Below are 24,986 nucleotides of genomic sequence, written 5' to 3'. Positions count from 1 at the left end.
GTAAAGAAATTCTTCCTTATGTCCAGCCTGAAACGGTCTTGCAGGAGTTTGTGACCGTTCGACCTCGTCATCCCATGGGGCGCTCTGGTGAACAGATGTTCTCCCATATCCATTACTTATAAAACTTGCAAGGTTTTGTCTTAGGACTACAGATGGGTGGGAAATAATTTTCCCATTCTATAACAATTGTTGAGATTTCAAAACATGTTTCACTTTGCATCAGGATAATGATGTTTTTTGTGGGGGGGGGTTGGAAAAAAAAAGGAGGGGGGGAACTCATTCCAATTATATAAGCTCAAGGAAAATAAAAAGACCCCATTTCACATTTTTGATCCGATTCATTCAGACCTGGGACTTGAACTTCAATTTTCTATATGAGACTTAGCCAGTGTGCTAATGGGTACTCTAGGATAGGTGTCTCTCTGTCTCTTGGTGGAGCTGCTCCACTTTGTATAAATAATTAAATATTTATTAGAGCCAGGATTTGAATCGGTCTTCCAGGTTCTAACTGGTTTCTAAACCAGCCTATAAAGTCATCTCTCTTTGTCTGACCAAATGAGGTTGGTGCCTATGAGGCACAACTGAGCACTTTAAGTGGTATCCAAACCTTGTTAAAATCAAAGGGGGTCCGTCTGTTGACTTCAGTAGGATTTTGCATCATATATGTTTCAAACACAGATACAGGACTGTTGAAATAAGGAATGCAGTTTTGGTTTAGATGTATAATATGAGTCCAGATTTCAGAATCTATTTGTACACATGCTTCGACCACAGTGCCGGGCGCTTTTTAAAGTGCCCAGCACTGTGGCACATACATTTGTATAAATGGCGAAATGTGCATCAGCACTGAGAAAATGGTAGTGGCAGACTTTTGAACTAAAACACAATGAAGATTTCAGTACAGAGAAAGGTGCTTGTAACTTAAAATAAAGACAAGGGCCTTTTTGCCTGGAATTTGTTCCTGAATGAATACTACTGTAGGAATCTGTGAATATTCTTCTTTCTTTCTTTTTCCCATTGACACTATAGGATGCTGGATAATTCCCTAAATGTGATTGTCTACTCTGGTTTTACTACTCATTAATGTGAATTAGTAAAGTTTTAATTTACTGTTACTGTGTTAGGATTTGTGATTAATCCCTCTTTGGCTGGAAACCTGCAGGAGGATTTTTATGCATTTTAACAGAGACTGGGCTTTTTAGCAGCCAGAGTGTTGACTACAAGGGAAGGTGAAGGGTTGTTGGTTGTAGCTGTGTTGGTCTAAGGACATAGGCAGACGAGGTTCTTTGGGTAGATGTGATATCTTTTATCAGATCAACTAAATAGTTAGAAGCTCTTTGCAAGCTTTCAGGCACAAACACCCTTCTTCAGGCACTGGGAAGGTGAAGGCAGCTTCTGTCTTGGGATGACAGCTTTAAATTGCAGCTTTTTCTTTAGGACTTTATTAGTAGAGGCTCCTTGGGAAGCAGAGTAGATGAAGCAGGCCCATGCCTGTTGCCCCAGCTCCATGGTTATATAGCATGGTGTCAACATCACTGTTTAAAGCCTGAAGCCCTTGAGGAACAGACTACATCATGAGGCTAGTCTATCTCAGACCAACAGACTGCCCCAGAGAAGGCCAAACATCCTGATTTTGTGACTCCAGATGTGAATATCTAGGGTAAGACCTGTTGTAGATTTTCTGATAGACTGAGGAAAGGATGAAAAGTGACAGGGGAGAAAGAAAAGGTAGAAAACTCTTGTTTGGGTAGTCCTATTACAGTCTCTACTGTATGTGATTGAGGTATCTGGTCAGTGAGGATGGAGGGTGAGGGTGGCCCTAAAGCACATTCCAGGGAAATACACTTCAGGTTTACCAGCCGCTGTCTTCATTCTGCATCACTTATAGATATGGTAAAGGCCCAGCCCTTTTGGCCTGGAGAGTCCAAGACTCTCTATATAGACATAGAGTCCAAGACTATCCCACAGGTCACAGCCACACAGTGATCTGAAATGTAACTTAACTGTTGTTAGAGGACTAGTTAAAAATGGGCAGAACATGAAGCAATGGTTTTACACTGCCTCAAAGGAAACTGAAATTAAATCTCAGAAGTAACTTCCTAATAGTAAGAACAGTAGGGCAATGGAACAAGTTATGGAAATTGTAAAAGCACCGCTTAACTGGTGGTTTTTAAGCAATTGTCTGGGATGGCATAGGAATATTGCATCCCAGAGGTGACTGGTAGGGGAGACACAGGGGGAAGGATGTGCCCCTGAGACTGGCCCCCAACTCGGCACTGCTCAGCATGGGGCAATGTTTTTGTCATGCAGGCTGGTGGCATGTTGAGTGGGGGAAGGCACTAAGCTGTGGCACAGAATTATAGAAGTAGATATGGGGCTTTTGGCCCACCCCTGGGCCTGCTCCTGGGCCCGCCCACAAATTATGCCACTGCAGACTCAGGAGGCACTAGTCCCCTCTGCATTCAGGCAAGGAGTTGGACAAAACGACCACCGAGGTATCTTCCAACCTTATGATGCTATCTATTAATGGAGGTGGCTAATAACTAAGAGTCAAACAAAACTGAATTTGATTGTTTGGATATGTCTAGGTGGGTTGGATCCTATAAAACATGGGTTGTCTTATTACTAAAGTATCCTTGGCCATTTCAAGGTATAGCCATTTGATGGTATGCAAATTTGACCTCTTGCTTATAAAACTAAGACTAGGCTATATTTAAGTGTATTGGGCATAGTTTCTGTCATTGTGAATGGGATTACAATATAGATTCAATTTTGGACTAAAGAGATTATATTTTTTTATTACATTTACAAAATGTGTATTGCAAAGCTTGAATTTCCTGTTAAAACCCAAGCTTTGGTGATTCATTATACAATGGTTTGTTAATACAAAATCTCTACTAATTCTGTGTATCATAGTTTCCATTAAAAACTCTTTACTGAATCTTCTGATTTGACTGGGTGAGAGGCAATGTTAAGTTGCATCCTATACTGAAGGTGAATATGTCTTAATACTTGTTTCCAGGGGAATTAAAGGAAGATAATAACAAATCAGACAAGAAAGATCAGTCAAATGTGGGAAATGAATCAAAGACGACAGATGGTAAGGACTTCATTTCTATTACATTTTCCCATCAATATATGAAGTCTACTGCATTCTAGGCAGCCAATAGTCACTGAAAAGAAATATGGACAGGCTTAGCTTCATCTTTCTGATTTTCATTGGACCAAATTTCATTCTGAAGCATATCAGTATAAATGCACAATAAATCCACTGACTTCAAAATTTGCAAATTTTTGGCTCATTGTTTATAATCATACATTGCACTGTGCCATTATAAAATCAAGATATCCCTGGTTTAGCTTGCTGGGATTAGTGGAGTAAGCATGCAGAGATGAGCATCCCTGGTGTGTAAGAGACTTATTAAGAACAAGCTGAGAAGGGATATGCCTGAAGCACTGCTTCACTCCATTGATCCCAAATTGTGAAACGGTCTATTGCAGCGGTTGCAAACCTTTTTCTGTCGACGTGCCCCTTGGTCTCAGAGTGAGACTTCATGTACCCCCTTTCAATTGTCAAGACATTGTTTTAGGCCTTTGACCTGTGTTAGACAATGTATGAAATATAGCTCACATACCTCCTGGGGGTACAGGTACCCCTGGTTCAGAAGTGCTGGTCTATTGTTTATCAGGGCAGCTGGGAATAAATAGAAGAACCCTGAGTCTGCTCTAAGTTATGCCAGGAGTCAAAGTGGCTCCCAGCAGTCCCAAATATTGGGAATGTGTAAAGGTGACTCTAAGACACTTTTACCCCTTTTTGTGTCATCACCTGTATCCAGAGATACACTGACATAGCTGAGAATCTGGACTCATTGTTTCAGAAGTTATTTAGTAAATATTGCCATTATAAACTGAATCATAACATAATGTTACCTTTTGTTTGTTCGTATATCTCTGTTAAATTCACAGAGCAAATACAGCCTACATATTCAGTGACATCATACAGTACTTAGTTTAGATATTCAAGTACCATGACCCTATTATAATTACTACAGGCAAAGTTTAGAATCATATTAATCCTCTAATTCATTGAAATAGAATGTGTCCCTTAAATTGAATGCATGTGTATGAATTATCTGATAACCATAACATTATTGTGATAACATTATAATTAAAAAGAATATATGACTAACCATAAAGTAAGTACTTGATTCAAGGACACATATTAATTACACACACATGAATAAGCAGTTTTATAAAATTGTGTTCTGGACAAAGTTTGACTCGCTTGTTGTGTTAGAAAGCCATGTTCCTTGTATACCGTACCTACTGCCAGAAAACACCCCCATCCACGAACAACTGATTCAAGCTCAGTTCACTACTATTTAGAGGAGCATGCTGTAATCATGACCTGCTATGTGGTCATAAAAATATCTGTGAATTCCCAAATCTTCATAGATTCATATAATGGGGTATACTCCAAAGTGCAACAGCCCAAAAGGGCTTAATAGACAGAATAGTTAGTCCCTCAGCTACTGTTAAATAACTGACAAGTAACAGCTGGGATAAAGGGCAAGTAAGATGAGTACTGGAGAGGATTGGGACCTCCTTAGAGAGCGTCTTCAGCAACAACCGTCTGCAGAAAAGACCCTACAAGGGGTGGAGTAAGTCAGCTGGGAAGCAAGAGAAAGCTGCCTTCCTTGTGAACCCACAAGATAGGGGCAAAATCAAACTTCCTAAGGTCACATTTTTTTACTCTTGGGATGATTAAAGAGTAGGTGGTATAGGTTGGAGGTCCAGGAGATAGGGATCTGAAAGGGATGGATACCTTTAGTATTCCCTTAGAAGGAGATTGAAGGCATGAAGCCACTATTTGCTATTCATTCCTGAATAACCATTTTTGATCTCCTGTTAAATTTTGGTCATCCAGTTAGGAAGGAGAACCAGTATCCATGATAATCACCTTCAGGAAGTAGTTAAATTTAACAGTTCAGGAACCACCCTCAGAGTCAATGGTTGGGTTTTTTTTCCCATTCACACTCTTTGGGTACATCTACATGAGACGCCATAGCAATGCGCTACGGCGGTGTAGCATTGGTGGGCACAATCTGTGATTCCACAGGTATGTCGCCATAGTGACACCACAGCTACATCCTCACTAGAGCATGCTGCTACAGTGATATAATGGCCAAAAATAACTGTACCCTGCTGGCACAGCACAGTAATGGCTGTTACTGCAGTGCAGTAACAACGATGCCATAGGGGCAAGTGTAGATGTACCCTTTGGAGAATTACAGATGATTGCATGGACAAAAATCATGAAAAAATTGTTAATGACCAGCAGAACAAGAAAAGATCTGTTTTTGGTTCTCTTTTATTTGTTAAATATAATTTAACCAGATCTATCATTTATTTATCCTGGAACAAGCTTCTTTACGAGCAAAGTGAGAGATCCAGAAAAGTAAATATTAGCTTTGCATATGGTTATATGCTTACGGCTGTGAGCATGCCCTCTTCCACACTAATAAATATACTTTCACCTGCTAGAGGAAAAGGTGGGGGTGAGGAGGGGAGAGAAAGGGAGAGGGAATGAAACTAGGTAGTAGGCCTGTGTGAGTAGCTAGCTACTCGATCTGGTTCTGGATCCAGCCACTTCGGATAGCCGTGATCCAATCTCCAGAGCTCTGGATCAGTTTCCTGCTTCAATCCAGCCAAAGTAGCTCCAAAGCTTTGGAGCTGCCTCGGAGATCCAGCCAGAGGGTATAATGAGGAATCAATTAAATATCTATAACTTTGTTGTTTTTTGTCTGATTTGAATGAAACTTGCCAGGGTGGTAGCCTCTGCTGAGAGCATGAAACTTGCCAAGCTTTAAAAAGATAGGTGCAGGGTTTTGGGGGGAACTGCACCACAAAGCCTGCCACCTGTCGTCAAGTAGATAGGTGCAGGGCTTCTGGGGCAGTTGATTGTGTGTGTTGATTATTTCCTCTCCTTAGTCTGTGGTTTTGCAGGTGTTAATCCTTGCTAATCAATACAGACAATCAACTACCCCAAGACAGAAACAGTCAGTTGCACAAGCATCCATGTCAAGAGTTTTGCCTGTCAGCAGCTAGAGGTGCAGGGCCCCAGAACCCCCCTGCACCGATGTCCTTGACAGCTGGCAGGCTTTGTGGCCTCAGCTGGGGCTACCATCCCTGCAGCTTTCACCCTGCTGCACCTTAACACACACAGTGTCACCCATGTCACAAGTTTAGCTTGTCCACAGCCTAAGGTGCGGTTTCCCCCAAACCCCTCCTCTTATCTCCTTGAAATTTGGCAAGCTTCGTGGCCTCAGCAGGAGCCACCACCTCTGCAATTTGCAGCCCACTGTGGTGTAACATACACGTGACATGAGTTTTGCTTTCAAGAATTTGGGGTGAAATTCCTCCCAAACTTCTGCACCTATCTTCTTGAAACTTGGCAGGCTTCATGTTCTCAGCAGAGGCTACCATCCCTGCAAGTTTAATCTAAATCAGACAAAAACAACAAAGTTAGATATTTTATTGATTCCCTATTATACCCTATGACCAGCTCTCCAAAGCTTTTCCGAAGCGGTTTGGAAAGCCTAAAGAAACCAGCGCTTCCATCTGGACATGCTGCTTTGGATGCTGAAGCATCCAAAGCTTCCCTGGATCTGAAGCACGGTGTGAAGCCTCACACAGCCCTACTAGGTAGGTACAGAATATGTTATGCTGTTGGTACTACACAGTGTGAAGCCTTGTGTGAACTAACTATATTTATTTAACCTGCCTCTCAGGAGGGTATTACTGCTTGGGTTGAGCTCTGTATTACCACAGCTAATTTGCTATTAGTACCCAAACTAGCTGTTTTAGCCAGCTCAGCTATGTAAACCTACCTGCAGACCCTAAACTATGTGTAATCACTTGCCTATGATGGGTTGCATTGCAGGTCCCTGCTGCACATTCAAATTAAAGCTGGATAGAAACCAGCTACAGAGATATTACATATTTTCAAGCACTAACTTAGTAGCTGATTGGCTCTTTTTGTAGCTGGATAGTCATTTTTATGGTGTGATAATTACTTTGCCCATGTGGATGGTCTAAATTTATTGCCAGTTAATTGTGTGATACTTTGCACTTGTGGCCAATTCTACTTTGCACTTGTGGCTAGTCTAAATTTATTACGTGACTAACCAGTTCATTGTGTAACATATGCAACATGTAGCAGGGTCCTCAGTTTAGTCTTTATATTATTTATAGTGCAATAATTTAAATTGTTGCACCTTGCTTTGACTATATATGTATCAGGTATATGGCAACATGGAGCTCAGCATGGGTTGAAAAATCTTTCTAGAGCTTGCATGGCTACCTTGTGAGTACTGGCAGATCAGGTAAGATCAGTTTGAGTCTTGATAAGCAGCAGCCTCAAGTGAAGGTTGATAGTTTTTCATAGATTCATAGATTGTAAGGCTGGAAGGGACCTGAGAAGATCATTGGGTCTAGCCCCCTGCACCAGATAGGCTAGACAACTGGGGTCAGGTGACCCCAGCAAGGTGATCATCCAGTCTCCTCTTGAAGATTTCGAGGTTAGGTGATTGCACGACCTCTGGAGGAAGCTTATTCCATAATCTGGACACTGTGACTGTGAAGAAGAGTTTCCTAATATTTTAGGAAGTTTTTGAGTTGGTTCTTCTGAACCTACAAAATATTGTTGGTGAGTTGCCTGCTGTCAGTCACTTAAATGACTGGTTATGAGGAAAATAACTGTGGAGTACATCACTAGTAGGAAAAGACAGGACAGAATGACGATGTAAAAGAAATAGCACAACTGCAGACAATAAATGGAACACATAAGAAGAAAAAAAGGGGAATGTATGTTTTTAGATTCTAGTGATTAGTGTGGTATCTACATTATAAACGGAATGCATTATGCCAATTAAATTAGGAATAACAGAAAATTAGAAAGATTATTTTTGTGTTTTTAATTGCGTGGACTTATTCATTTAGTAATAGACATACTGGCTGTGTCATTTCAGAGGCAGTGCAGCAGGTTCAGTTATATCAGCACTCTTGGCTAAAGAAACTGCTATTCAGAAAAAATAAAATAGTCCAAGTGTATAATAAGCAATGCTCCCATCTAGTGGTCACATAGCAATTCTGCATTTTAACAGGTGGGACCTTAACATGTATCATGAGCTCCGCCTTTCCAAAAGATTGGGCTTAGGATATAGTGAGAATACAGAGATGTATCCTAAATGCACATGCTTAAGCAACTCATCAAGAAGACAGAAATGTAGTTGGTTTTCTTAAGTGAGCAGGTTAATATTATTCAACCTTAGGTAAATGTACCTGGGCCTTTCTAGTTATGTTTGCAACCTTCTGCTGTTGACTAGGTGGCAATCGTGCCATTATTGCAACATGTTCCATTACCCAGGGGGTTCCATTTTTGCCAGCTGTGTAATAACATGGTAAGACACCCACGGTGGCTGCAATGCAAAGGGTTGGCGGCAATTTCTGATTGCTGCTGCTTTTGTGATTGCAGTTGTGCAGCTGTGACAAAAGCCAGTCTTTTTGCTCCCTCCCCAACAGCACCTGTGGTTGTTGCCCTGTTGCTCTGCCCTAATTATGCTAGTGATTTTCACTGTCCTAACTGCCCCTCAAAAAGATCTGCATTGGCAGATTAGCTAGTGTGGTTATCTGATAGTATATGTCTCTGCAGAATAGGTTTGCAGACATGCAAATACAGAATACTTTTCAGAGTTCTAGGTCTTTTTAATGGCAGTAGTTCCATGTTTGTACTGAGAAGTTGGTGCTAAAGCTAGCAGGGATTTTTCGCTAGTTTGATACAGAAGAGTAGAACTTTTAACAAAACATCAATTGCATCAGAAATGCTGCCTGTCTCTGCAGTTACTCCCTGGAAGCAAGCACATGGTTTCCAGTATTGCAGTCCAGTGTTATAAGTCTTTCTGGCTTCAATTAATATCCCAAAGGGGAAGTGTCTTGGCAATAAGGAACCATTGCACTGGAGGGACAACCTGTTCACCTTACTCACTTACCAATGTTGGTTACTCAAGTGAGCAGATGAACAAGGTTTGTCCTTAGATTCAAATAGGGTGATAGCATGAGGAAGATAGATTTGAGCTTGTATAAAGAGAGGCACTATTCCTTTGTGCCAGAAGGTAGCCTGATTTCTTTCTTACTGACAGAAATAAATTTCTATTTGGTGTTTTCCTGAGTTCATGTGGTAAATACAATAGATACTGCCTTGCACTACTCTGTTTCAACACTATATAGGATGCTTCCCACAGTCCAACTACAAAGGCATATTGGGATTTCAGTGGGTCATGATAATTGCTGTAGACTATGTCTCCTTTATTAATAATAATTGTCATTTGAATTCCAGTAGCAGTTAAATACTTTAGTCTAGAAAATGGTGTTTATTGAGCTGGTCTCTGTACACACACACGCACATATCTTGAAGAAACAGTCACTTCTTCAGAAGCTTATGGGAAAGCTTGACATCATTTTGCTATCCACACAAGGCCTGTGCAAAGTGGCTAGTATTTGCTTCGGATTCGGCTGATTCAGGGAACAATGATTTGATTCCGTGATTTGAAACACTGCCCCAAATCGATTTGGCCAAATCTGACTCAGCGATTCAGCCACCGCCAAATCACCCAGATCTCCAAATCAAACAAGCCCCATCCCCTGCCTGCTCTCCCATCAATGGCTGCCCCGCCCAGCCCCAGTGTCCCAGCTCTTAAAAAAAAAAAAAAGCCCCGCACTCATCGGCTCTTGCCAGGCAGGAAGGCGATCTTTGCTGCCGCCCAATTCCCAGGGCTACATGGGGGGCTCTGCCATGAGCCCCCCAGAAGTATTGAGGCTCCTTCAGCAGCTGGTGAGTGTGGGATTTTGTTTTTTGTTTTTTAAAGAGCTGAGATGCTGGGGCTGGGCGGGGCAGCCATTGATGGGGCTGAGAGAATGGGTGGAGGATGGGGGCTCATAGCAGAGCCCTCCATGCAGCACAGAGCAGTGGGGATTGCCTCCCCCCCTGGCCTGGCAGGATCCAGTGAGTGCAGAGTTTTTTTGTTTTTAAAGAGCTGGGATGCTAGGGCCAGGCAGGGCAGTCATTGATGGGGCTGGGAGAGCAGGTGGGGGTTGAGGGTGCTCGGGGAGATGGGGAAGCAGGCAGGGGATAGGGCCTGGTGGAGGTCCCCCCATGGTCCCCTCATTCAGCCTCCCCCCCCCCCGCTTACTGGCATGGTGTCTGGGTCCAGCTCCCTGTGGCAGCAAGCAGGGACTGCCCAAATCGCTGAATCTGTCCAAAGCATTCTGAATCTTTTCTGAATTTATTCAGAGAGCTTCAAATTGATTCAGAGCTTTTAATGGGTCTCCCATTTCAATTCAGATTCAGAGATTTGACAGCCAAATCTGACCAAATCTCCTTCAAATTGAATCAGCACCCGAAGCTTCGCACAGCTAATTATACCCAATTATTATTTAATAATCAGATATAAATGACCAACCAAAACAGGTAAGGCATATCAAGCAACTGAGTTAAATTGATAAAATTCACATTCATTTAAAGAAATAACATTCTTAAAAAATCTTAATTTTTAAAAAATCCTAAGGTCTTAAAAAGCCTCTAACAGGTGGCCAGCCTGTTAGGGCAAAAGGACTTCTTACCTAGTTTTCAAAAATTAATTTTTTAAGAAACGGTAACTTGGTATACCTACAAGTGGGCATTTCAGTCAGAACTGTTGTTCAGGAAGAGTGAAAATCGTAAGGTGGACCTGAATGTTTTACTTTATTATCTAGCCCAATATCAAAAGATGATTAAATAAGGCTAGAGAATAAAGAAATGTTCTTAATAGGTTCTATTCTAAATCATATTAATGTCTATTTGCTCATTATTTGAATTGTTTCCTTTGCCTTTCCTTCTCTTACTCAACTTTGGTCAAATGAATGCAAGCAACTGCTACACCATATTACCATGAAGTGTCTTGGACCTGTGCTCTTTAACATCTTTATCAGTGACTTGGTTGAGGGAGTGGAAAGCACAATGATTAAGTTTGCAGATGACTCCAAGCTGTGGGAAATGCAGGCACATCTGAGGACAGGGTAAGGATCCAGGATGACCTTGACAGGCTGGTCCTGTGGGATCAACACAATCAGATGAGGTTTAATAGGGGCAAGTACCAGTTCCTTCATCTAGGTAGGAGGAACCCTCATTATAATTATACAATGAGTGGTGGTCCTCTGGTGGACAATGCATCTGAAAGGGACCTGGGAGTGACAATCAACCAGAGGATGAATATAAGCCATCAGTGTGATGAAGTCACCAGCAGGGCAAAGAGAACTCTGGCATGTATCAGCCAATGCTGATCCAAGAGGTGCTCCTCCCCCTCTATTCAACATTGGTAAGACCACAGCTGAAGTACTGTGTCCGGTTCTGGGCATTGCACTTCAAGAGGAATGTGGATAAGCTCGAAAGGGTACAGAGAAGGGCCACCTGTATGATCAGGGGCCTGGAGGATAAGCCCTATGAGGAGAAACTCCATGAACTAGGTTTGTTCAGTTTAAGTGAGAGAAGACTGAGAGGTAACTTCATAGCCACCTACAAGTGTGTCAGGTCGAACACCAAGATCTAGAGGAGCAACTCTTTGGAAAGGCACCCCTTGGGAGGATGAGTTCCAATGGGCACAAGCTAGTTGAGGAAAAATTTAGGCTGGACATAAGGAAAAACTTATTTTTCATCAGGGTGTCTAGAATCTGGAATACACTCCCAGCAGAGGTGGTACAGTTGGCATCCCATGAGGTGTTCAAGAGGAGGCTGGACAAGCACCTCATTGAGCTTGTTTGAGCCCAGCTACCTCCTGCCCATGGCAGGGGACCAGACTTAATGATCTTACAGGGCCCTTCTGGTCCTACTATTGTATTATTCTGTGATTCTAAATAACTTCTGAAGGAATATTGGTGGATAGTATCCACTTTATTGCTCTCCTAACAAATGTAGCTATCGCCTTGTATCGTGGATATTTTTAAGGACAAGGGCTTGGACAATGCAATGTTGATGTGCCTATATAAAGCCTAAACAAGTGAAAGAACACTATGATTATGCAGCATGGAGTAACACAGTTTTAAAAAAGGTTTCTTCAGACTGTCAGTTGTGTTTTACTTTGTTGGTGCATAATGGGTCATTAAATCCACTACTGAGGTTGGCTGATTGCTGTGTTTGTATGGCCAAACAGGAAATTATAGCAGCTTACCTTTGCAGACCAGAATTACTTTACATAGTAGAGTAATCTTTGTTTGGAATAAAAGTCTTTTTGCAAGTTGGCTATAATTAGTGCTTTCCTACAGCATTTAAGAGGAAGGCTTTTGTCCACCACTAGCCAGGTTCATTCTCTGGTCTGCCTTTAAATTGATGCCCCATGTTAAAGGACGTCTAGGCCCAGATGATTATAACTGTAGCTGGGCAAAGTTTTATGATGGATATTTTATATCCAGTTTGAGGTCATCTCAAAAAATAGCAAATTTGGGTCAAAACTGGCAAATAGTTTGGGCTAGGAAACTGAAGAGAAGACATTTGGAGACATTCAAAAATACTACTTTGACATTTTTTATTTGAAGCAGTTTTACTTTTTATTTGGAAGTGGCATTTTGTCTCACAAAGTTAAAACAACTTGATTTGATTTTTTTAAAAAGAGTTTAAACAATTTAAAAGTTTTGTGCCCAGGATTTTTTTTTTTCCATTTGAACCCTAGATCTTTTTAAATTTTGTTTTGCCCTGACCAAGCTGAGAATTATCTTTTGGTTCAGCCCAAAATGAAATTTTCATGCAACTTTTCAGCTTTGTCTTGAATCAAAATATTATTTGCACAGTTCTGATTGTAGTATTTGATTTCTGATTCAAGGGTCCATGCATCTTTTGCGGATGCTTGATTGGCCTGTGTTTTACTAGTAGCAATCTTAATTGACAATGGTAGGTCTAGGATGCTGGAAAGAGGAGTGCAACAGCAATGGAGAGCTCCCTGTACATGCACCCAATAGCTGAGAGCAGAGCTCTCAGCAGCAAACCAGGAAGAAAAGGGTGTTTAATTGTACACCACTCCTCCTCCCCCTGCCTCCCAGATCTGCCCCGGTTCATGGTCTTGTACACATAGAGGACTACTATTCTAGTTGCCACTTGTGAAAAAGAAACCCTTGTGATGCATATGCAGTAGACACGACCAGACATTTAACCACAGCATTGTTTGATTATGCAATCATAAGTAATCTTTTGCATTAGCTTCTCTGGATTGTTTCACAGTGTTCACTCCTAAGTAGTTTGCCTGGGAAGCAAAATGTTTTCAGCTAACCATCCCATCTGTCTAGACACTTACTGTTTTTCTCTTTATGTTCTGAATTTCCAAAATGTGTTTGTAATCATGCAAAATATATTAAGAACAACTAATCTCTCTTTTTCCTGTTGAAGTAATTTTAGGTCAAATGTAATAGAAGCTGTCAGACAGATCTCAAGATTAGTGTGAACAGGACATGGAATTATTTGAATTCATGATTGATTTAAGAATAATTATGTGCCAAAGCCAGAAAGTATTTTCTATGCTAATACCATTTTTCCCCTAGCAAAATTAATGTTAAACACCTGGGTCATCTGTTATATCAAAGAAATGCCATTTCAAATAAATACCAAACAAGTATTCAGTGTTTTTCCTGATTATTTATTCCTGTTTTGCTTTGCTTTGTTTCCCTCCCCTTTCAAACAGGACTCTAGTAACTTTGAGCAACGTTCAGTTTTCCTTGGAAATAAACATCACTTTAAAATGTCTGATTCTTTAAGTGATTAGATAATGGGGATTAATTAAAACACATATTTCCTAACATATTGATTACAGTGCTGTGTTTCAGAGGCTTCCCTTACTGTCTTTTCCAATGCAAGAGTAAAGACAGTACCATAATATGGATAATTTTATGTGCTCTAAATTTTCTTTAAAAAGGTGTTGCAGACTTACCAAAAATGGTAAAGTAAATGTGTATGTCTTACCACAAAGTTATGTACGGTCTAGAGTAATGCTTGAGTTCTACTTCCAGATGCAAAAATTTTAACCAAATAATTTTAGTTAAAATTTTCAAATTTAGGTGCCCAAAGCTAAACAGCAGCTAAAAGTCCAGTGGAGGACAAGAGGTACTTAGCACCTCTAAAATAAGGACCTTCCAGGTATAGAGAATTTCTGCCCTGGATCTAGCAAAATTAAATGCATTGCAGACTTGTGTGTAAACCGTTTATCAACACATCCTGTTAGCTGCAAAAGTTTCTGTTGTAATTTTTTACATGAACAATTTTCAGGTTGTCAGTTACTTGAAATCTCTTCACTAGAGTAGATGATTGGCAATTCATCATACTCTGCTTGAAGATTAGCATAGTTGGTTAGTATCTATTATTGTTGCATATTTTTTTTAATTTGGCCAACACAAGAAAAGGCACTGAAGTACTTCAAGGGGTGTCATGGGTACTATTCCATAGTAGAGGGTTCTGTGATATTGAAGTCTTAGGCAGATGGGAGACAGAAACAAGATGAAAATAAAGCTAGTCAAGGCTAGAATTGCTACTCTGCTGGAAAATTCAATATTGTGAAATTTGTATTAATTTCAAACTGGGGGAGAACCTGTATATTTTTACGAAAAGGAAGTTCTGAAAAACTTGTTTGAGACAAGATTATTTGGCACTTTGAGATTTCTGTCAATTTTTAATTTTGTTTATAATTTTATTTCTATATTACCTAATGACATGTCTATAATGGTGCATTTTCGTTTAATTGTAAAAAAAGTAAAATAAGCAAAATCTGGAAGTGATTGAAACGTTCTTTTCTCAGTGAAGGTGTCTCATGGTTTTGTTGTAATATAACAGTTTGACGCTTTGGCCCATATCCTTCTCCATCTATTAGGCATCTAGGTCCTAATACTTGCAACTAAGTGGATTTAATGGGCTTAATGGGTGGAACAGGATCTGTCTCTTTGTGTTAATTGCTACTGCTATTAACATATAATAAATAATGTAAAAAAAAGAAAAAGAAAAAGAACTGGGGAAAGTATAACACAGTATTGTATCAATGCTAAAGTTTACAAAGTAACTCCAAAATGGAAATAGTATCATTCTGAAATATTCTGAGATTTTTGTTAGAAGCAATATAGTTGCTCCTAACAAATTTTATTGTTTTGTTTGTTTGTGAGATTTTTTTGTTAGGAGCCATATAGTTTCATTTAAAAGATCCAGTTTTATAATAATAGCTTTTTCTTATGAAACTTTGACTAAAATTTTCCTACTAGCTTAGATGTGAGAGAATGAGAAAGGAACAATGTGGACTTTCATTATCATCAGGAGTATGAATAAAATGTGCTTTGGGAGAATACTGCTAATAGGGGCATTGACATGTTAAGTAATCTTTTCAGATCTGAGCTGGAAAATCACCACATTAAAAATAATATCCTGGTGCAGTCCTAACTATAGTGTCACTCTATACCTTTATAATTTTTTTAAAATTGTATATAATAAAGAAATATGAGAATGACAAAATAATACATGGGATATGTGCGTTAGCCACGTATGCTCTGTGCACAGAGAACTAAGAGAGTACATAATGGTTTGAAGTGGTATGTGGACTGTATCAATGCAGAGTGAATGCGTTACTCAAATGACGTATGCAGATTGTTCCAAAAAAACTGCTGATAAAAATCTTCATTCCTTATTGAAGTCTCTTATAGTCCATCAGCACTGCTCACTTTTAGGGGGAAAAATTTAAGAATATTAAAACTGTTGGGATTAGCTATGTCACAGCACTGCATCAGGAGATGTGTGGGATTTATATGAACCCAGTGATAGCTCTGGGAAGTATTGTGCCTTCCAAAATTCTGGGAAGCTAACACCCAGTTGGTGAGGAAAAAGCCAGGCATTATCTATATAAGGCAGATCTTCAGCTGGTGTTATTATTGTAGCTCCATCAACTTCAGTAGAACTACACTGATCTATAGCAACTAAATATTTTGCCCTATGGGTGCATCTACACATGTGCTTTAATGTGCAGTAGCCTATTTTATTGAGCATTAAAGCATCATGTAAAAAAGATGCTATTACACTCACGCACAGTAAAAATGCACATTAAGGCTAAGTACAGACAATCAAAAATCCCAAGGCTGAATTGAGTCAATCTTTGCAGGTTAGTCTAAACTGCAGAGATTAAATTGAGAAACAACTGGACAGACATTAACGTTTGATTTAGGAAATGCAGCCACATACCTTCAGTGACTCACACCAGAAGTTGAGGGGTGCTAGAGCAAGCTCTCTGGCATGTAGCCAGTATGGGCTGTGTGCTCGCTTCCTCTTCCTGTCGCCTCCAAGGTCTCTGAGATTTGTAGTCCAGAATCACATCAGCAGGACTCTTCAGAGTTGCTTATCACTTCCTCTTCCTGCTTTCAAGTGCCTCTGGCATTTGTAGTCCATAGTCACAGCAAGCAATAAGTTTTGAACAGGGCAGGGCAGGGCAGGGCAGGGCAGCTCTGTACTTGGGGGAAATGACATTTAACCGCCCTCCTTGACCTCAGACCCCAGCCAGGGTTTGCCTCATGAAGGGCAGTCCCTGCCTCCCCCACAACCTTTCTCTGCTGGAGCAGATAGCACAGCCTAGCTCAGAGCTGAAAAGCATGCTGGGATGCTGGGGGACTGTGATTTAACTTGAATCAGGAGGGGGTCTGGGACAGAAGTTTCATAAATCAGTTTGACTCAGATCAGTTAAGTCTGATACTACATTCAATCAGGTTTATCTTAAACCAGTTTCAGCCATTTTGAATCTGGTTTATGTGCACTGAACTTCTGTTCTGTTACAGGTTTAAACCAGTTTCTGATCACTTAAACTGGTTTATGTGTAACTTCTGTCAGTAGCCTAAACATCACTTAAAAACCGTGTGCAGATGTTAATGTGCATTAAGACATGAAGACTAATGTGCATTTGTTTAATACCACACATTGGAGGGCAGTTTTACATGTGCTCTGGGGTGGCGAGAGGGGGCATTTTAATTAGAGTGGCTCCAAGATTTTAAGTGCAGAGAGGGGTGGGGGGAGGGCCACACATGATGCAGGAGGCTGTTAGAGCGCAGCAATTGCCACACTCCAGCAGACTGGATTAGCAAATCTGTTCTGATGCGCTGGAATTCCAGCACGTCAGAGTAGCCTCCACACTTACTTATAGTGTATAGGCACCTGGAGGTACTAAATTTCATGCACATTAGGGTAAGTGCCTTAATGCACATGTAGATGTGCCAAATGAGTTGCACATAACAGGCATACTTTCTGAGTCAGTCTGAACTCTCATCTGAACTCTGAATGACTATGCAGTTCTATATCTGTACTGTACATGGGAGCAGCTAGCTCAAGTTAGAATTAGACAGGCATAATTGATACCAAATACTTCAAGTTCTAATACTTGTAAGCTCTAAGACTTTTTGATATTTGTTTAGTCAGGGAGGCATGAATGTTAATCACTGGTTAATCACTGGTTTTCCAATATCTTCAGTCAGCCTCATGGTAAGTTGCACAGTCTGTAGAAGGAATGGAGGCAGATATAGAACAGTAAGATATATATTTCAGTAAATTGTCCCAAACAGACACTTACAAACCTTATGAAGAATTCACTTAAAGGCGAACTAGGTGAAAATACCCTAATATGTATTTCAAATGGTAGAAGAGATACAATTATTATTAGGCTGCTGTCTCTAAGTCTGCACTAGTATTTCTTTTATTTAGTATATGTGGTTTCAGCATATTGTTTCAGTCATCTTAAGGCCATGTCATCACCAGTGTGAAGAACTTGAAGGCCACCAGACAGCATAGTAAATGGACATGAGTCTACAATGTGGGACATGGTTTGAATTTGTCCACAAGGGCATTTGTTGTCATTGAGAAGGCCCTATTAGTATAGGTTTGAGGCATAGTGACCCTGTCCAGTTTGGACGTGGTTGAGTTGAGGACTATTATGGAATGGAGAACAAAGGAAGTCACAACAGAAGTTGTATCTCATTTTAATATTTTCAATAGTGATCAAAAACCAGATCTAAAGTCAGCAAGGACAAAAATCAATTTGACAAAAATCTAAGACACAGGCACACATATATAAGGTTATTTCTGACAGTGAAGTTATATTTATTCCCATTTTTCCTGCTTAAAGTTGTGCTGGATGTTGAATACTGTATGTTTTTTTTTTCTTTGTTAGTGGTCTCTGTCAATTTATGCTAATGTTTGCACTAAAACAATTTGAAATGAGTGCGAATCCAAGACTTTTTCCAGGGCTAGTGTAGTTTTTGGATTCCACACAGTTAGAAAAGCCATATTGTATGCAAAGAGATATCCACCTAATGAGCCAAACTGTTTGCTTCACCCAAAAGTATCCTTCCAAAGGCAAAACAATTGTTTGTGCTGGTTTTCTCTGTGCTAAGCAAATATGATACAGATTTTCCTTGTTTTATGCTGTACATGCGTTCCTGGAAAATGATGCATAACTCAAATTTCCTTAAAGGGAACCCACTTTACAATGTAACAAATAGGGATACATTCCAAGACCTTGACTGTACTGACCCCCAGCCCCATTTCTACCACTTTTACAAGACAATTTGGTACTCACCAACAGCAGACAGTACACACAAGCACAGGGTGGTGGTGGTGAATGTTTAGTTGGTGTGAAGAGAAGATGATGAAGGATCTTCAGTGTCAGACTCCACATCACTGGAGTTTTGTTTTGGATAAGCTAGTGGGACACTTAAAAGCCATAATAATGAAGGCAACTACAGAAAAAACATGTTGCAGACAATGATGAGGAGCACAGATGCACACAGGAGACTATATTTTGGTGCGCATCACTCCCATCATACACTGCACAAAGCAGCTGACTGAGGGCTTCCACCATGGTGATCGCAAAAGAGTAAATTTACCTTGAATATAACAATTTTTGGTATAAGAAGGATCATTGCATAAGAGTGAATTTGCATATACAGAACCCATGTAAAGTGAGGGAAACCTGTGCTGATATTTGGTTGCCAGAGTAGCTCATGATGAGGTGGATAGACATGAAAAGCAATAAGTACTCTTTTTCCCCACAGAGAACTTTCAAAATATGGGGAATTTTTTCCTTCCAGTGAGTGGAGAAGAAAAGTTAGTTTTGTGGTTAAAGACTAGCACAGGAGTAATTTCTGCTTACAGCTCTGGCAGAGACTTACTGTGTGACCATAAGCAGATCATTTAAAGCCTGATATTCCAAAATAAGAACTGAACACCCACAGCTTCATTTGACTTCACTTGGCCTTATGTGGGCTCAGTCCTTCTGCTAAATGATGCCCTTAACCTTGTGTACTTTAGTAGCTCCTCTTTAAAATGAGGGTAATGAAGCTTCTTACAGGGCTGTTATGAGGTCAGGTTAACATTTGTAAATCAGATCGAGCTCCTTTAGATATAGGAAGCAACGGAGACATATGATGTTGTTGTTAGACATTATATGATGTTCTCAGTGGATCTGGAGGTGTAATTTGCTTTAGAAACCCAGTGAAGCCTAGTTCTCAATTGTACATTCTTGGGAATCACACTGGTAGGTGGAATATCCAGGTTTTCTTTTATTTTTAAATCAATTCAGCAACTCACAGAACATAATAATATGAAAAGTCCCTGTGTTGTGTGCACAATAAAAGAGTATGAGACATATCTGTGGACAGGTACTTTGTGCAACAGCTGCTGTGTTTTGTGTACTCAGCAGACGCAATATCTTTTTGTCTCAGATGTAGTCAGGAAAGCAAACCTAAGGTTGCAAACCCCATGGTCTTTGTCTAAAAGAAAACATCTTTATGGATGGTGACAGAGAAAAAAAAATGTGGCACAGAATCACTCCTGCAGCAAGAAGAGATTACAGTATATGTAAACTCTATGTGAGATGGGTTTTATTGGATAGAATTAATTATCCAACCCATCAACTTCATCTAGCTGATATGGGTAGATGCTGAAAATACTGGTTATTCACAGGAGCCTAAACATCTCAAAACTCACTTGACCCTTGTCTAATTAACCTGTGGTTTTCCAGGAAGGCTGCTAGCGGGGTCGTTGGCTATTGGATAAGTGTTCTATTTTGTTGGCAATAAAGAAAAATGCTTCTTGATTTCTCAAAACATCTCCAGGGAGAGCAGTTCAGTATGGAGAGTCACGTGCAGTATAATTCCATTGAAATCAGTGAAGTGAACTGAGATACTATATCAGGGATGAATTTGGTTCAGCACACTTTACTTTTGAACCTTTGAGTTGTTATTTGCCCAGTTAGCTCTTCTGTCAGGTTTAGCTCATCATTTGAGGTTTCTGAGATGGTGGGAGCAGAGAAAAACCAATGATTTAGTTATCCAAGACAAATATACAATTCAAATCTTTCAGTGTTTAATAGAATGACCTAGTCTACCAATGTTTGTTCTATTTTGTCTAAAAAGAGCAATCTCCCTCAAAGAACTTGTTCACATATGCCCCACTTTACCATAAGTCCACAGCAAAATAGGTACCAGTGCTGTGTGGAAAAAATAGCATAAAATACCATGAAAAATCAATATTCACTCTATTTTGCTACTGGAAGGTATTTTTTTAATTTTAATTTTTGTGAAAGTACTGAAAGGTATCTTGCATTTGTGAGCTGGTGATTTCAGAAATGTATCTCCTGTGAACTTAGGTAATTCAGGCATAAATATAATGTTTATGAACCTAACAGACTCTGGTTAATTTAATTATAAGGTGAACAAAAGCAAAACAAACTTAACCACACAGTGATACCAACATACCTTAATTTTTATGCAGATCACTGTACATATGGACATCTTGGCATGTACATTTATGTACGTTTGTATACATCCTGGCATGTGGTACTAGACAAGAGGCTGATGGTATGCTGAATTATGTGGGGCTGTGAACAAGTATTTTCTAGAGATTAGAATGCAGCCACCAAAACTCATTCACATTTGTGATCCAATTCAAGCTAGTGCTTTAAATCCACTCTGCTAAACTGGCTTTTTATTTACTCTGAATTCAGAAAGTGCATAAACTAAATGCTTTGTGTGAGATGTTAGGCAGCTACCCATATATGATGAAGTTGTGCACTGAATCTTCTTATTGCAAGCCATTGCTTCTCTGTGAAATGGAGCCTTTTAGAGTGCATTTTTCATGTGGAAAGCCTTCACTCCCCACATAGATATACATATGCCCATTTTACAGTCAAAGAGATGCAGAAATGGCTGCTAAGCAAGGGTGGTCAGAGTGCTGGAAACTGAAAAATATTAAAATGATCTTCACGGAGCCTGAATCTGACCCTGTTGCAATCAAACTTGTGTTGATTTCAGTGGGCGGACAGTTGCCCCGCTGTATGCAGGAGGGCACGTTGCTCTAAATCAAGCAAGCAAAAGGTCGATGCTGCAGTGCCCATTGTGACCTTTTTGAAATTAAGCGAGGCTGTGCAATTTGGAGGGAATAAGGATGTCTAAACTGATACCCTTTTTCTTCTTTCCCAGATTCCTGCTCCTTGGACACTGGGCAGAAAAGGCAGCATTGACACTTTCTTCTCTCTCTTTTTTTTCCAGATACAGAAGAATAAAAATATATATAAAAGAGACTGCAAATTTCTTTCATCATTTTAGCTGAGCTTCTTCATTCCTCTCCTCCTTCCGAATAGACCAGTTTCTGGGGAAGGCGTTATTACAGCTTTCAAAACACTCCTCCTCCCACTGGCTGTGTCACAGTTAATGACTCTGGGTTTTGGGGATTGTTTTTTCTTTTTCTTCTCTTTTTTTCTTTGTGTGTGTGTGTGTGTATGCGGTTTGTTTTTGTTTCTTCAGTTTGTTGGGTTTTTTCCTTAACAAAATGACTCCGCTTTCTGGACAGGCCAAGCAAATAAATGAGGACCCTCTTAGAAGCCAACACAGCTCTTTGCTATAACCCCACTGTATGAAACATGGGATGAAATGGTGAATAAGAAAATCAAACCATGTGGAAAGAGGCTTGAAATTATTGCACTTTTTTTTTCGGCTGCTAAGCAGACAACATGATATCAGTTTTAGCCTTGCTACAGAGGATCTTGTTCATAAGCATTGTGAGTTTCAGAATCTGTAGACTGTCAGGTTTATGTCACGCTCATGAGGATTTCATATTGTTACACAGTTTTTTGTGACACTATCTGATGATATGGATGGCTTTTTTTGTTTTTTTATTTTGCAGGCAAATTCATTCAGTCTTTGAATTATCTTGTTTATGCATTTAGCAAAACAGAAAAAAAGTAATGACTCACAAATGTTACATTCACAGGGGACAGTTGCCCCCTCAGTCTCTAAGGGGATGTGCGATTTGTGATGTCTTCCATAGCTAGTAATCACAAATAACGATCTATTTCTCACATCTGCTGCTTGTAACTACTTTTATCTGACCCAAAGGACTGAAAGGAAGAGGGCAGCAGGGAATCACACAGATCAATTCCTTCTTTCAACTCAGTGGGACATTTCTTTCATCACTGATTGAATGGCTGAGTCAAAGGATAGGAAAATTGTAACTACAAAAGTCTGGTCAGACAAAGAAAGATGAAAAACAATGTGTCCCAAATACACTGCTGGAGTCAGTGGGTACAAGTCTGTGAAGCTGATAGAGTTGTACATGCTGACACCAGCAGTGAATTTGGCCGAGCTTTCAAGATGAACTATACACTAACTCGCTCAGGCCTTGGTTCAGCAAAGTATCCTTTTCATGAAAAGCATTAAACACACACGTTTAAATGCTTTGCTAAATTTCAGCTTGGTAAGAATCCAGCTCATTACAGCTTAATTTTACTTGTTTTACATGTAATTCAACACACACACATACACACACAAGTTGTTTTTCTTGGTTCTTTTTTATTCAGTGTGTAGTCTTGGTGTGTTAGTCACCTATTTTACCATGAGTCGGACTGCTTTCATGCCCTTTTACTTCATAGAAAAGATGGAAAACACTAGCCTAGAAGAAATCAACTTATCTATATTTTATGTTCAAAAGCACAGGACTTTATATTACCACCAACCTATATTAGAATTGAAATCCCTGTTTCTACTTAAGATGAAAATGCACAGGGATGAACAATGTTTAGGATGCTTGTAGGAAATGTTGCCATACATTGTATTAGTCTCACTTAACATTAGCAAAACTCCGCTTTATCTGGATCTAGATTTCAACTTTGAACTCCTTAGATCTCAGGAGCGTTTGTGTCCAGGTTTTGGGTTCAGCCCATTATTTAAGGCAAGAGCCATTTGCAACATTAAGATTCATGTTTGAATTCTTATGTCACACACCGTAATATGAGTTTGTTCCAAGTTAGAGATTTAGTTTTGGTTTGTCTCATACTCGGAACAAAATAACACTTAATAAAATATTTTTACTTGGAAGAAATGTGTTTTAAAAAACTACTGTAGTGAATCAAGAGTCAGGAATTCATCAGCTGGTCCCTCTATCTTAGATCTTCTCATACAAGGAAAAGAACTCAGAACAATCTAATTCCTTAAACCCCAGCTCTGCAGGTGCTCCTTTCTCAGACTCTCTATCAGCTTCAGCGTGGTCCACACCCAGAGCAGCTATAGTTTGACCTTCCATCATTGTTAAATTCTCTAAAGAGACAATGACAACATATAAATAACACAGAGGCAAACGCTGCACTGCTGGCTCAACCTACTCTCAGCTGAAATTCCTATTGAAGTTATTGGGGGTTTCATGTGCATAAGCTCTGAAGCAATGGTAGAAGATTTAGCTTATATTTAAAAAAACATCCCCACCTAATGTACTAAAGCTGCTTAGATCATTAAAACTGAAATCATTTAAAAATTAATTTATCTCAAACTATAACTATTTTTCTTAGGAAACCTTGCTCTTGAGCAATGAAAAGAGACTGTTTTATTTATGCTCAACCATTTCTTGGCTGTCATCCAGTAGCCCAATTTTGCAACATCAGGCTGTAAGGTTTTTTCCTCTGTCAGTTAGGGTAATAAACCATTGGAAGAAACTGCCCCCCCAAAATGTATTTTTCATCTCTTGATGACTTCAGATCATGTTTAGATCCTATTCTGGAAGATATAATTTAGCCAAGTATGAGTTAGTGGACTTACCATGGAGGTACTTGAGTGAAATGTAATGATCAATGATATATAGGATGTTAGACTATTGGTTCTTTCTGGCTTTAAAAATCTGAATATAAACTCATAAAACCTCATATGAATATCATCAAAATTAAATATAAACTTATCACTCATTTTACAAACAACTTAAATGTGGGAGTTAAGATACTACCAATAGAATGGTAAAGATGAAAAGCTTTATCTATATGATTGTCTTTTCAGGATCTGAGCCTAATTGACCCTACTCAGTGGTACTCCTTTCTCACTGAAACCTGTCTTACTGAAACACTCAGGAGTAGTGTACTAGTGCACGGAGAGGCAAGAAATAATTTCTCTTGTCATCTCTCAGTCAAACTGCAGAAGAGATGCTACCTGCTTGTTAAAAATCGCAAAACTTCTTCCATTTAATTTTCTCTTATTTCACGAAAGATTTCTATGAGTGCATTAAACTCAGGTTCCATATACGAGGATGAATGGATCTTTATGGGCCTAATAAAATATAGTATCCTCAGTAGGGCTACGTGAAGCTTGAGGTGGTGATTAGATTCGGAGGAGATTTGGCCCAATTCAGCGGCCAAATCTCCAAATCTGAATTGAATCAGGGGACCAATTAAAAGGTGTGAATTGATTCAGAGCTCTCCAAATCTTTGGAAAAGATTCGGAGAGCTTTGATGATTCAGGCAGTCCCCAGTGGCTGCAGCAGGGAGCTGCAGCCACTCTAAGATGGTAAGTACTAGGGGTGGGGGAGGGGACCATGGAGGACCCCTGCCAGCCTCCCCAACCACCCTGCTCCACCAGTC

General features: G+C 39.8%; 1 protein-coding gene across 7 annotated transcripts in view; it reads left to right on the top strand.

Annotated features, from left to right (window-relative positions):
* PDE1C (phosphodiesterase 1C) overlaps positions 1-24,986 on the top strand; it is a 479,499-nt gene that overhangs the window by 434,142 nt on the left and 20,371 nt on the right. For 5 of the 7 annotated variants that reach the window (XM_019538223.1, XM_019538225.1, XM_019538224.1 and 2 more), the window contains one exon: positions 3,023-3,100. In XM_019538223.1, coding sequence (XP_019393768.1) covers positions 3,023-3,100 — 78 coding nt within the window. Of the gene's footprint in view, positions 1-3,022; positions 3,101-21,570; positions 21,981-24,986 lie in introns of those variants that run through there. The other 2 variants (XM_019538255.1, XM_019538237.1) reach the window with 2 other exon arrangements.

This window comes from Crocodylus porosus, unplaced genomic scaffold, assembly GCF_001723895.1.
Source record: "Crocodylus porosus isolate Cpor-Errol unplaced genomic scaffold, CroPor_comp1, whole genome shotgun sequence".
In the NCBI taxonomy this organism is placed as follows: domain Eukaryota; kingdom Metazoa; phylum Chordata; order Crocodylia; family Crocodylidae; genus Crocodylus; species Crocodylus porosus.
The sequence above is the reverse complement of the archived record's forward strand: the minus strand, read 5'-3'. Positions and strand labels throughout refer to the sequence as shown.